The 14,343-nt window shown below is 45.5% G+C and overlaps 1 protein-coding gene across 1 annotated transcript; it reads left to right on the top strand.

Annotated features, from left to right (window-relative positions):
- Nucleotides 1-6: 6 nt before the first annotated feature.
- Nucleotides 7-3,009, top strand: LOC127147970 (NADH-ubiquinone oxidoreductase chain 5). Its single transcript, XM_051080906.1, has one exon. The coding sequence runs from the start codon at nt 1,062-1,064 to the stop codon at nt 2,259-2,261; it is 1,200 nt and encodes a 399-aa protein (XP_050936863.1). The 5' UTR covers nt 7-1,061; the 3' UTR covers nt 2,262-3,009.
- The last annotated feature ends 11,334 nt before the right edge of the window (nt 3,010-14,343 follow it).

The raw sequence follows: 14,343 nt of genomic DNA, 5'->3' as shown, positions 1-14,343 counted from the left end.
GTGGAGTAGCAGGTTTTTTCGGACGTTTTCTAGGATCTGAAGGAACCGCTATAATCACCACTACGTGCGTTTCATTCTCTTCTCTCTTCTCTTTTCTTGCTTTTTATGAAGTCGCACTGGGAGCTAGTGCTTGCTATCTAAGAATTTCTCCATGGATCTCATCGGAAATGTTTGATGCTTCTTGGGGCTTCTTTGGCGACCGTGAAGTCACCGGATGAATTGCCGAGTAGATAGATCAGATCCGGACGCGGCTCTTGCGTAGCGGCGATACGGACTCGACCCGCTCCTACCCACCCCGGGGCACCATAGCATGTCGGGAATAAGGGGGGACATACTAGACGTAAGCACTCCTGGGGGCTGTGCCGCCCTGCCTTTCGATCGATACACAGTTGAGTAGGCCGATCACGAACGCTAGAGGTGTGGGAGCGATCCAGGTCAGGGAAGGCTAAGACGGCGCCTCGCATATGGGTAGCAAGAGGGCGCTTATGCCCCGACGGTGGGGCCTTATGGGGAAGGGCCCAGCCCAATAGGGACAGCACACCCCCCCACTGAAAGCGCACCTCTGTATCGACTTCTCTTTTAGTCTAGTCGGTGGAACCGGTGAACCACGCGAGCAGGTTAGATGCGTGGGGCAGAGGGCTCGTAGTACCCCCTTTTCTTTTCTTGATCCAGCCTTTTCTTCGCTTCGGTAGTGACTACTCAAAAAAGAGGCAGGCCTGCACCTATCTCTGATGATGTTGAGACTACTAAGGCAGGCGGTGGACTCTTGAATTAGGGAAGGGAAGAAGGGGCCTAAGCACGGCGGATGCCGTAGACTTGAGTGGCAAAGGAAAGGGAGAGAGTACCTCTTTTTCCAGGCCTCTTCGGACATAGGGTTCCCGCGGAAGATCAAGTTGGTGAGCCGTGTGATGGGAAACCTTCCCGCACGGTTCGGAGAGCACTGAATGAGAATGAGAGGTTCACCACCACATCATTGCATGCAAGGGGAGCTCGCTCGATTCGCAAAAGGGTCCGACTCGTAATTCACTTCTGACTCCGTGTTCGATAGCCCGACCGTAGTGATGTTAATTGTGGTTACATCCATAAGTAGCTTGGTCCATCTTTATTCCATTTCATATATGGAAGAGGATCCGCATAGCCCTCGATTTATGTCTTATTTATCCATTTTTACTTTTTTTATGCCAATGTTGGTGACTGGAGATAACTCTCTTCAATTATTCCTGGGATGGGAGGGAGTAGGTCTTGCTTCATATTTGTTAATTCATTTCTGGTTTACACGACTTCAGGCAGATAAAGCAGCTATCAAAGCTATGCCTGTCAATCGAGTAGGTGATTTTGGATTAGCTCCTGGGATTTCGGGTCGTTTTACTCTCTTTCAAACAGTAGACTTTTCCACCATTTTTGCTCGTGCTAGTGCCCCCAGAAATTCTTGGATTTCTTGCAATATGAGATTGAATGCCATAACTCTGATTTGTATTTTACTTCTTATTGGTGCTGTTGGTAAATCCGCACAGATAGGATCGCATACTTGGTCACCCGATGCTATGGAGGGTCCCACTCCAGTATCCGCTTCGATTCATGCAGCTACTATGGTCACAGCTGGCGTTTTCATGATAGCAAGGTGCTCCCCTTTATTTGAATACCCACCTACGGCTTTGATTGTTATTACTTCTGCAGGAGCTACGACCTCATTCCTTGCGGCAACCACGGGAATATTACAGAACGATCTAAAGAGGGTCATAGCTTATTCAACTTGCAGTCAATTAGGCTATATGATCTTTGCTTGCGGCATCTCTAACTATTCGGTTAGCGTCTTTCACTTAATGAATCACGCCTTTTTCAAAGCATTACTATTCCTGAGTGCAGGTTCGGTGATTCATGCCATGTCGGATGAGCAAGATATGCGGAAGATGGGGGGTCTTGCCTCCTCCTTCCCTTTGACCTATGCCATGATGCTCATGGGCAGCTTATCTCTAATTGGATTTCCTTTTCTAACTGGATTTTATTCCAAAGATGTAATCTTAGAGCTCGCTTACACTAAGTATACCATCAGTGGGAACTTTGCTTTCTGGTTGGGAAGTCTCTCTGTCCTTTTCACTTCTTATTACTCTTTTCGTTCACTTTTTCTAACATTTCTAGTACCAACTAATTCATTCGGGCGAGACATCGTCAGATCTCATGATGCGCCCATTCCTATGGCCATTCCTTCAATACTTCTGGCTCTCGGGAGTCTCTTTGTAGGATACTTGGCCAAAGTGTGACCCGTTAGCCCATAAGTCAGTACTGTGACGAAGCGGCTCTTGCTCACCCGACACGATCGTACGAGGTCACAATGAACCCAAGACGAGAATCAATCGGGGGTGAACAAGAATTGGGGATCGGATGCGGGCGAAATTCCCGCCAATGGCTGAGATGTTCAGTCGACTCCCTCCCCCTTTGTGGGGGTCCGGACCCTACGAGTGAGCAGAAAAGGGAGGAGGAAAGAGGCCCTGGCGAACCCTCATAATTAGTGAACAAGTGTAAGCTTCGCTGCCCGACAGTATGGAGTACTGACCACACCGAGGGACAGGCCCTGAAGCGAAGGACGGGAACGAGCGGAATCAATGTGTTCAAATTTCTGGCCTTGCACCGACCATCTAATGGACCATGGACTAAACGGCCACTGCCTGAAAGGACTATGTCCAGGGGACCGCCGCCCCCCCACACACACACAAGGTACATCTTGCGCCTATGGGCCGCTATAACTATCCAAGAAGACACTCGAAACAGGAAGGATAAACAAAAACCCCCACCCGGTGGACTGCCGAGCTACAAGTCCCACGACACAGGAGCGGGATTCTCTAAAAAGCCAAGGTCGCGGGTGGCCAAGAGGGCCCACTTGGAGACTTGGGATCTCAGCAGGAAATGCGAAGGTTGCAAGAATGAAAGCCGGCCGGCCGATAAGCGAAAGAGAATCTACTAGTTCAGATTTGAGTAGGCTGATAATAGGGAATATTCTCGTTCTGGGAACGGGACTGTGGCTATACCGAGAACCATCTTTTTTGGTTGGGCTCGACAATTTCTATCTAAGGAGATCCACCTTTTTTGGTTGGGCTCGACAATTTCTATCTAAGGAGATCCACCTTTTTTGGTTGGGCTCGACAATTTCTATCTAAGGAGATCCACTAAATTCTTAACGAACTAGTGGATTTGCTTATGTCTTCAAGGTTCTAAAAAAGAAGAAAGAAGAGAGAGATTTCCTCTTCTTCTGGTGTAAGCAAAGAACGTACAACAACCTTCAATCTATTTCAAGCAGGTCCACTAGAACAGAACGTGGGAAATGAAAAAGGACGACAACTATCTTATTCGATCATGAACGAGAGGCTCGTATAAAGTGGGTCTTAGGCTAAATAGAGGTTTCTCAAGCTCTTCTTCCCGAACTCACTCTATAACCGAACTCAAAATCGACACGAGGATCAATGAAATATGACATCGGAGCGCAAGGCAGTCGGCTCAATGCAAGATTCGTGCTTCTGCCGTAGGCGGAGGTTATGAAATAGCTCGACTGAAAGGTGCGAAGCAGCTCGACTAAGAAGGAGTCAATGAACAAAGGCTTTGCTCCTTAACAGGAGCGCAAGGACGGTCCGTCCGGAGGACATTCATTGCCGTAGGTTCGTTGCCGTAGGTTCGTTGCCGTAGGTAAGACTCTTACAAAGATTACAATCGGAGAATCGTCTTCTCGGCCAATAAGTTCTTGAAATTGATCTTTAGAAGTATATGAATAGTTCTTGATGTGCGCGGTTGCGCGGTTTCACGGTATTTTAGTAGAACTTTGCCAGAACCAATGGTAAGGTTCACCCCCTCATTTGCGCGTCGCAGATGTGTTGTTGGGTTGTCGCAGATGCGTGGGTCCCAATTAGGCCGATCCCTTTTCTTCTTATTATTCCTTGCCAATATCTTTCCTAAAGGGGAATGTGGACCACTTTCTCAACCTGCCCAGCCACGCTACGCGTGCTGCGTATGATGCCCGATGATCAGCCTTGTGCCCTGATCCTCTCTTTCCCCCCCGATCTCCTTTTTCAATCTGCATTTTAGGATTTCGAGGCTCAAAGAATATTGAGAAGGAGTTGACTGAAATGTTAATTAAAACATTACTTCCGGGGGTATTCCCTTTCTTTCTTTTCAGAAAGAGGGGCCATTGTATTCAATCTCCTCAATATTCTTTGAACCTCCCTCTCTCCTTTGTATAGTTGTGCCTTTGAGCTTGCGTGTGGCTGCCCTCCTGCTGGGAACAGGTATTAGAGCACAGCACAGGCGAGTAGGTTGAGTTGACACCTTTCGAGGAGGATTTCCCTCTAAATCTGGAGGTAAATGGGGTCCTTTTCCTCTCCTTTCCATATCCTGATGGAGGAGAAATTTCATCCTTTGGTAGGAAGATCTGGGCAAGTCCAATAACGTGGTATGTCTCCATCTTTATATAGTCCTTTTCCTGTAGGTAGAACTCTTGAACTTGAAAGAAGTTATTGTCCATTGGTGGGAACCCCTGAGCCTGACGAATGGCGGCTCTCTTTCGTATGCACCACCCCCACTACGCGGTGGCAACAATCCTTTCCTCTTGGATCCTTTTCAGATGGGACAGGAATTTGAGGGGGAAGATTCTTTCGGACCAGGGTCCCGTCTTCCTAAAAAGATAGGGCAGGTCCTTGCCTTTATTTCTTTGAATAATGGGAACATTTCTTTTCTTTAGGAAAACTCTTTCATACTTAGCGTCGAGCCTACAGGTTTGGCCAGATAATAGTTTCAGAAGATGATTCAGGTAAACTCCCGGCTTTTCCTCGAATAGAGTTTTCTCGGCTCCGTGGTCCTGAAATTCGTCCAATACCCATAGATCATGGAATGAATCCGCTCCCGAGTAGTCGCTCTTCCTTTCGCCAGTGGTGTATACCCTTCGCGCCTGCTCCAGCATGCGGATGAGTAGGGTCTTTTGGGTACTTGGTTCGCCATAAACGAAAAGTTGCCTTGTCTTTATAGGAAATGAAACTACCACGGACCGGTTGACGGCCACCCGAGAAGGAATTTCTCTTCCAAGTCCTCTGGTTCGTAAGGCTGTTGCCATCCGTGCTCCCAGAGGTAGCTTGCGATTCTTTCCATTAAAGTGCTTTCCTTACTTTTCTCATTTTGGAATTCCCTCCATCATTCTTGTATGATCTTGTACTTTAGCCATAGGACCCCTTGGAGCTGTGGATCCTTTAAGACGCTGGCCCACGTCTCGTGTATTCGTAGTCTCCGAAGGATGACGTCCCACGGGCATGGTTTATTCCTTCCGCTTAGGAGGGCCGTCTTCTTCCTCGTACTAGCTTGTGCCTCTGCGTCAATCTGTTCTAGGGAGAACTGTCCCCAGACGAAGGAAGGGTTGCTTGTCTTCCTTGGTGACGTAGTAAGAGAGAGATCCCCACGCCTTATGGAAGGAAACCCAGCACTGGCTTCCCTCTCATTCCTTTCATTCTTGTCTAATGCGATTTGTGGCATTGTACCTAGTGGCATTCTTGTTCAGTAGAGCCACATGCCAATGTTGAGACCCATCTTTGTCTTTTTCCCTCGCTACAATGATGGAAAGACATGAAAAGAGACTTCTCAGTCTTTCAGAGATTATCATAGGTGTGACTTGTCAATATTCTTTGAACCTCCCTTTGTGCTTGGGAAAGAGTAAGTCAAATCTATCTCCTCAGATTCCTTTCATTGACAACAGGAACCATCTTCCTAATCTTTTCTTTACTCCCATTCCAATTCCCTATTCTATTGGGAAGCTACCGAACCACAACGAGATAAAGAAAAAGTAAACGACAACCCTACGGCACCTCGGTTAATATGGATAAACAAGTCCTTCGGACGATGAAATTTATCTGAAACGCGACCTAATCAACAGCATAGAACTAACCCGAAGGTGAGCGTCTTCTCATATTTCATTGACCCTATCCCGCCCGAAGCTCAGCTCGCTGAAAGGAGCTGTTCCTTATACCAGAACCTCGTAACTTCATCTAATAAATAAAGATAGAATCGGGAAAAAGAAACCTGACAGAAAACCTTTCTGCTCCCTCTCTCGCTAGTTGTCGGTAGCGCTCTGGTCTACCGGCTTCCGGCTTTCCCCTTATTATATAAGAATTCTGCGTCTTTTGTATGAGAAAGGTAGGGAGAGAAAACTCCCATTCTGCATTCCCTATTGGTCTCGTCCGAGCCACAACGAAATAAAGAAAAAGTAGAAGACAATCCTACGGCCGAAATCTTGATTCAATTGATCAAAAAGCAACCCGGCCTGACCCGGCCGTCAAACCTGCAGCCTAGTTGGTACAACTTCGTACAACCTAGAAAGAGCCCCCACTACGCGGTGAGCTTCGCGTAACCTAGAGAAACCCGAAGCGTTCTCGAAGCTCCCCGGCTTCGCCCTCTACCCCAACCTGAACCTCCGGACGAGTCAGAAATCCATATTCATTAATTAGGATACAAAGGTTAGGACTCATGAAATGGAATATGAACCCGTCACCTGGACCTTGATTTTTGATTCCACTGATTTGATGGGACTGATTTATCCATATTCAATTTCTTCTTTTTCTTAGCGAAAATGAACAAAAAGCTAGGGCTCGACTGATAAGGAGAGCAAACCACTTTCTTTGTAGCAACTTTTCATTCAAAATCTTGAATTTTTTCTCTATTATCGTTAAATATCAAGATGAGAAAAAGGACCATTTTGCAAGAAAAAAGACGGGAAAACGCAATGAAAGAAGAAAGCCTATCAAAGAAATGAACATTGTTTGATTCTAGTTCTAGTTTCTGGTCCGGAGAAAGAGAGGAGAAAGAAATGTTTTTCACTCAATTATCGTTATATATCAAGATTCGAAAAAGTCAGATTTAGAAGGAAAAAAGTAGTTTAATTAATTGCAATTCAAGAATCAAGCCTAGGACAGGTAAAAGAAATTCACACTTCTAGTTTGACTTTCTGGTCCGTAGGTTAATATGGATAGTCCTCCGGATAAATCCTCCGGACAGGGATCTTGTAGATTCCCAATGAAGAAGGTTATGAAAGAAGAATGATTCTTGAATTCGAGTTAATGAGCTTCTTTTCTTTGCGCCTTTCTTTCTCCGTCCTTCGGACTATATTAATCGCCTCGCAAATTCTTTGCGCCTGTCTTATGGCACCGCTACGTGGGCCCTAATTTGAGAATATTGCCTTCCACTGAAAATTTGAATGCGCTTTCTCGATTCTGACTTTCTTTCAAACTACCGCTCCGTGGGTGAACAAGGCAAGAAAAGAAAGGCAGGGATCTTGTGGAGCTTTCTCTTAAGATTCTTTTATAAAGTCTTTCTAAAAGATTAAGATAGTCTTTCGTCATCATTAATATGGGAGTCTCTAAGCTTTCGCTCCTCTCTGACTCTTTGGAATACTTAAAAGAGAGGAGTCGAGCCCTTCATAAGTGCGAATGAAATATATATAATAATCTCAAGCTCTGCTCATGAATTTTCTATGATGCTTGCTCTTCTTCTATTTCGTCAAATCTCCCTCCGCCCGTGATAGTTTTTCTAAAAGATCAAAATTTTCGAGGCTTGATAAAAGATAAAAAGGCTTGAATCCAGCCTTGGCCTCATTCCGGCTTCCCGGGATGTCTCCTTTCCCCTTGAATCTGAGGCCAATAAAAGAGAGCGCCAAGGAAGGCCATTCTTCGGTGCTGACCGGGATGTCCTGCCCAGCGGGCAAGTCCTTCTTCCTCTTTTTCACTCACCAAGTGTGGCATACTATTTCTATTGAATACGATTAATGTCTAGGCCTTTGCTAGTGCTTTCGGCTTTCAATCTTTGGACAGCTATCCTTGCACAAGATATAGAGTCAAGAGGTAGCCTTCTTTTTCCTTTGCCTTGAATCTGGGAAGTGGAGTTCCAGGTCTCGCTACTGAAGCCCGATAGATTTCGTTCTAAACGAAAGGACTTGACCCGCTGAGTGTGAGGGGAAGTGATGTCCGTCCTTCACGTCCGGTCTTCGACACAGGGGTCTATTTTCTTCCTTTCCTTAGCCTGGGCTGCCCCACCGGTGGGGATCTATTACTTTCAAGTCTAGTTGCTCCCTTATCTATAAGGCTTGTAAGCATTCCAGTCTCCTCGGAAAGATCTGAACTCGTCTCACCTCTTCTTATACGCGAAGAAAGCTCTTTTCCAGACACTGACTTAAGTTAAGAAGGCAAGGATGAATAGTGATATGTAGTGATCCTAAAGCCTGGCTTTGAGCCTTCCTTCCTTTCCGGCTGGAAGCGTGGCGTGGGACCTCACACCTTTGTACACGTAAGAACTACTCCTCTGATTCTTGAACCCCCTATAATCAAATGAGACAAGGTGGAATCTTGATGATCTTGAAAGACGAAGGGCAAGGGAACTTCTACCGATAAGGCGAACCGCTGGCCAATGAAATTCAGAAGGAGAGGTTAGAGAAGGATAGATAAGTCTCGGCAGTCTATCCGGACTCGACTCGAATATGGAATCAAGGCTATTCTAGATCTGTCCTCTTTCCGGTTCTTCGAGATCACCAGTTTTTGGCGACTCTACCAGGATAGTAATCTTTGGAAGACTCTTTCTATAAAAGAGGATAGTCTTGAAACTTCTGACTTCTTACCTATTCTGATATTCTCCGATCTCTCTCTCTTTTCACTCCTAAAATGGAATGCAAATCTTACCGCTACGTGGGTTCATTGCCGAAAGAAAGTTCAATGAGACCGTCACCTGGACCCTTGTTTATCCACTAATAGGACTTCGGACGGTCCGGAGGCTCAATGCAAGATTCGTGCTTCTGCCGTAGGCTCAATGTAATATGAGTTATCTCTTCCGGATTTAGAAGAATTAGAGTTCTTCTTCTCTTTTATTGAAAAGGATATTGAAAAGAAAGAAGAACGGGGACGCCACCAACTGAGACTGAAGGTTCAAGAGCTGGACGGGCCCCTGGGACTGGGATGGGGGACTGCCTCTTCTTCTACACCGCAGAGTGGGGAAAGCGGTTGCTTACACTCCTTCACCTCGTCTGATCGGGAAAGCTGATAAGGGAAATTTCTCCTATCAATATTCTTTGAACCTTGCTTCCGACTTACCTCTCTTTCCTCAACCCTAGGTCTGCATAGGCATCGCAGCGGCTACTCTTTTGCGCTAGGAGTTATTCTCGTTTAGAACCTCATTGAGGCATAGCAATCTCAGTCCTAATTCCAGCAAAGACCAAGAAGTCCCCATTCTTAACACAAGGCGAAATCTAATATGAGGGAGTCTCAATATTCTTTGAACCTCCTCACCCCCAGGTGGCTCTGTCGCTAACCGGCAGAAAGGACACCAAATGCCTAAAGAAAAAGTAGCTCTTGACTTTGTCCGTGCTGCCTCATCAGTATCAGTAGGGTCGACCGCGTAGAAGGAGTCTCTTTCTTCTTCCTTATTTCAATTGGGGCCTGAGCCTGTTAAAGAGGTAGCTCGACTGACCGCAATTGCAGGTTGACTTTCTTTTTCATTTCCTATTTGCATGAGAGAGCAGTTTTTCCACTGACGAAATAAGAAAGAGGAGATAGATATTCCACCGTCAATGAAATCAATGAAAGAAGGTATCTCAGTTACCAAAGAGAAAGAGCAGCAACAAAAGCAGCTACTGAAGAAAGAGGTTAATATGGAATCCAGTTGTCAACTCCTCGCAATATTCTTTGCGCCATACGATACCTTTGTTTTTGAGAGTCTTGAGAAAGATTTTTCTATCTAAAAAATCCATGAATATTGTTTTGGTATCTTTCTTTTATAAAGTCTTTCTAAAAGATTAAGATAGTCTTGAGAAATCATTCATACGGAGTGGGGCCCCGCATCAAGGGAAAGTTTCTTCAGTTTAGAATTCAGAAGTAGTCTCTTTGAACCTCTTTACCGAAAGGGATCCATTCTTCGGTGAGACAGCTACTACTACTACGACGAAAGCAACCTCCATCGTCAACTCTGTCTCTTGTTCCAAGTCAACCTACTGATGAGGCGGCAAGGGCACGGTCTCATTCCCCTGATTCAAGTTCTCGTACTTCCTTCTTAATCTTTTAGAAAGACTTACGAAAACAAAGATAGGCCCGAAAGTCTATAAAATTGAATACCCTCCCCTCTTCTTAATGAATAGTGATGTGAAGAGGCGGCGTCCGTCCTAGTCTCATTCCGGGGAAGTAGGGCGTCATATTTCATTTCACCTGGTTCAAATGCGCTATCAAAACTCAAATAGCGACTTCGCTAACTATATTGATTGATTTGACGTTCATGGGTTTCATTGAAAACAAGAAAACTAGGTCTGCGCCTTGCGCTCCTTTACAGTAGCTTCGCGCCTTCTGCTCGGTAAAGCTTTGGGGTTCTACATGGGTCCTTCGCGCTGACATGTGAGACAGCTGTCAAAGCAACCTCCTCCGAAACTGGGTTGGCCCACATCACCAGACTGATGAGGCCAGGAAAGAAGCTCGAGAAGAGGCAAAGAATCGGGCTCGGGGGGAATCCCAGGGGAAGGTCTGAGTCACCAAAGGTTATCCTACTTTGATTGAAAGCGCTCTAAGGTGGGAAAACGTAGGTTCAAATCCTACAGAGCGTGGTTGTGCCAGTCGCTGACCTTGAAAGATAGCTTCTTGAAAAGCGATTAAGAGAAAGATGGTATATTCACGATCAGAAATGGAAGAGCCGAACTCCAAGATGTGAACTTATTCAATTCATTCCTTAGATTAATATCAGACTCCCCAACCCAAGACGGACCGAGGCAGACAGGTTAGCCGAAGCCCACCGGTCGGGTCCTGCCAGGTTCGGGGAATTCGTCACATAAAGAGGAGAAGGGGCCGAGGAGTCTCATCTTCAGTAGTCGGGGAATGCTTTGGAGTTTCTAGAGGAACAAAGTCACTCAACTGTCAAGGAAAAGTCACTCAACAAGGGAGAGGGTATCTATCATAGGGAGAGGAAGCGAAAGAAGCTTTACAGAAAGTGGAAGAGAGTTCCAGAAATAGAGGTCTTTGGACAAGAACATCACTCATCATCAGACTTGGTGCGAGGCGAAGCCGCTGTATAACAAGGTGCGGACTCTAACCAATAGAGATAGAGACAAAGAATAAGTACTATTAAGAAAGCGATGAACAAGTAGGTGCGAACGAGAGGTAACTAAATGGAATTGAGTCGCCTTGAAACTACTGATTTTGAGACTTTTCTTTCGGTTATGAAGTCAGGTCAGCTGGAAAGGATAGGATAGAAGCTGCAATAGGCTTCGGGCTAGGCCCAGTCTCGGAAGAAAAATCATTCCCTCAAGAGGTTAGGAGTCTTCTTTCATGAGTAGCTGTGTCAGAGTCTGAGAAAGACAGGTCAGTCTCCAGCAAGGCGAACAAGAGAAGAGAGAGGACCAATCTAACTGAAAGCGCGAACTATGAAAAGCTCACTCTTATTCTCCTTTATTTATCGGTGTGAACTATTAGTTTTCGCTCACTATTAATGTTTTTGTTGCTAGAACTCAGAATTTCGAATACCGCTCTAAAAACGGGGTTTCGGAGAGTAGAGTGGAAAAGGGAGCTATTGAACTAAGAAATCCCAATTCTCAAAGAAGCCCTTGTTCATTGAGGCGGTTGAAGAAGAGGACGTCAGTCTCAGTCTATCCCAGAATTCTGATTCAAACTCTCTCTAGAGAAAGTGAAAACTCGACTGTGAGGGGCCAAGCCAAGCAGGTATCCCACATCGGCAATTCTCAAACCCACCGTCATCGGTTGAATGCCTTATCTTGGGTCATCGTCGGTGGACCAGCACCCTACTTTGAATGTTCCAGGGAAACTGCCCCATCTTTTCACGTACCTGCCCCTAAAATCAGCGGAATGAAACTACCACGGACCGGTGCAAGCCAAGCCACCTCGCTCGTGGAAGAGGGACTAAAGCACAGAGTCAAGCGCGAACCTAGAAGACCAGATCTGAAGCAGCTTAGAACAGCTTTTTAGTAGGTTTCAAGTTCTCTCTTTATTGAATTCCTATGGCTATTTTTTGGAATGAATTCGTCCTCCGGACCATCTGGACCCTTTATAAATTGAGAAAGAACAAAGAATTTGAGAAAGAATATTGACGAGCCTTGTGTGTTCACATCTTCTCACTTTGGGACATTACAATATAGTTTCAGGGCGTCAGTAAATACGATCTCTGGATCTTTCTTACCTATCGAGCGAAGATGAGGCATACTCAACCAAGAGCAAAAGTGAGAGCTCTTTCGCAAATTCTTTGCTCCTCGCATATTTCATTCCGCCTCGGCGACTGAAGAAAGAAGAGGTCTAGCGACTGCCCTTGAACCTCGAGCCTTGACTCCTCTCCCTCAATCATAAAAAGGGATCAGACTGATTCACAACGAGAAAATGAGAAAAGAGCTGCTAAGAAGTCAATGAACAAGGCTCGACTGAAAGGAGAGAGAATGAAAGAGAAAGAAATTGATTCACACCTAAAAGAGCAGCGGAGCTTCTATCCTCTCCTTCTTCATAACCGGTCCGTGGTAGTTGAATTTCTAGGCTTTCTCTTTTCTCAAATTCTTTGAGCCTCTTTCATTGATCTATTTTGATGCCAAGAAGAAACTGAAGGATTACTATCAAGCCCAATAAAGAAAGCACGTAGCGGAAGTTTCAGTTCCATGAAGGAGTCCGACTAGAAACTGAAAGTAGGCTTTCTGATAATAGTAGAATCAGAGGAGATTTTCAGAGAAGTCAATGAACATCCATAAATCAAGCTCCTTCTACGGGTCACCTGGACCCTTGTTTATCCACTAAAAGAAAGCCTACCATAAATCAGAAAAAGGATAGGCTTGAATCTAAGATCAATATTCTTGGTTGAAAGTCCCATAAGATTCAAGTTCCATAAAGGAGTCCGACTAGAAACTGAAAGTAGAAAGAATCAGAACTTCGAGCTTTCTCACGCCCTTTAGTATTATCGTGGCTTTCGGGCAGGGACACCAAGACTTGGCAAGACTCGATTTTAGGAATTTGCGAACTTTGCTGTCCGATTTTTTTCTTACCCCTTTGACTCGGAATCACACTATTTTCACTCCTATAGCGTCTCCAACTCCCAGCTCACCCTTCCTTACTTCGCCTCGAAAATATGATGAATGTATCGCTGAACCGGGCCTTGCACTTGAATTAGTTAGCCCGAGCCCTATCCATGAATTTGGCGGTTACCGGACACGTAGGGCACACTGGCCTTGGTTTGCCCACCAACGACTTGGAGCTTGGGAAAGAAAGAAAGAAGGACCTTTTCTGGAGCAGGAACCTGAACGAGCGCAAGAACTTATCCTAAATCCGGTTCTACGGTTGCTAGCACTGATAATAGATGAGATTCAATCAAAGGTCGAATGAACCTCCTCACCTCTTTCGTACCAACCAGAGGGCGTGACTTAGAGAAGGGTCTCGAGAGGTTAGGTTAGAAGAAGCTCGACTTAGAAGTAGAAGGATAGGAGCGAAGCAGCGATAGGGATCGCATCGGTGAAATGAATCTCTGTGGACTGGAGGTGAAATAGAGAAGGAAAGGTAGTAGTTAGGCGAGTAAGGAGACCTCTGACTATAATTGAGAATACGGTCGGCCTCTGCTAGGCAATCTCCGTACTACTATTATTTGATTATTCCACCAGGGCCTCCGCTGAGACTTCCCCCGGCGGCTAGGCCCCTGCTTTAGGCACAGGCTTTCGAGTGAGAATGAAAGCTAATATTTCACTCTTTTCGTTCTGACTTTTGAAGCCCGCTTGCACAAATCCTTTTGAATCAGCTCTTTGAAGAAGGGTACTATGATCTTCTCTTCGATCAAATCAATGGCTCATTCATCATCATCAGAATAAGAAGACTAACTAGGCAAAACCAGGATCAGAATGGATCTTCAGCTTGGGCGGCTTACTACGAGTCAGTCAGAGGCAGTAATATCTCTCGCCTTTTTTTCTTCCCTTTCAGCCAGCGAGAAGAAGGACCAAAGAAAGCCTATCTATCGCCCAATTATAGGGATAAGACTACGAGAAAGCCAGACCCATTGACAAGAAAGCGCAACTTCTATTTTGATGCAAAAGGAGCAAAGAATTTGCGGAAAGAGGAAAGCCTACCATAAATCAGTCCAAGAACAATCAGTGGAAAGCGTCCCCTCTGGACCTTGATTTTTTTCATTCTTTGCGCCTTTCTTTTTTTTTGACCGCCTACGTAAATCAGTGGATCAAAGAGGTCCGGAGGACGGGTCGAAAGGTCACAGGCATTAAGGAGAGGTCCTGGATACGGCGGTGCTGGATACAGAACATTACATGAACAGCGAAGTAGGGTGGGAAAGAAAGGAAGAGTACGACCGAGACCTAGTTTG

The sequence above is a fragment of the Cucumis melo genome, unplaced genomic scaffold (assembly GCF_025177605.1).
Source record: "Cucumis melo cultivar AY unplaced genomic scaffold, USDA_Cmelo_AY_1.0 utg002161l, whole genome shotgun sequence".
Classification (NCBI taxonomy): Eukaryota; Viridiplantae; Streptophyta; class Magnoliopsida; order Cucurbitales; family Cucurbitaceae; genus Cucumis; species Cucumis melo.
This window is presented reverse-complemented; position numbering and strand designations above follow the sequence as displayed.

What these genes read in the sequence shown, in the direction of transcription:
- LOC127147970 (XM_051080906.1), top strand. Translation starts at nt 1,062, where the DNA reads ATGTTAATTGTGGTTACATCCATAAGTAGCTTGGTCCATCTTTATTCC.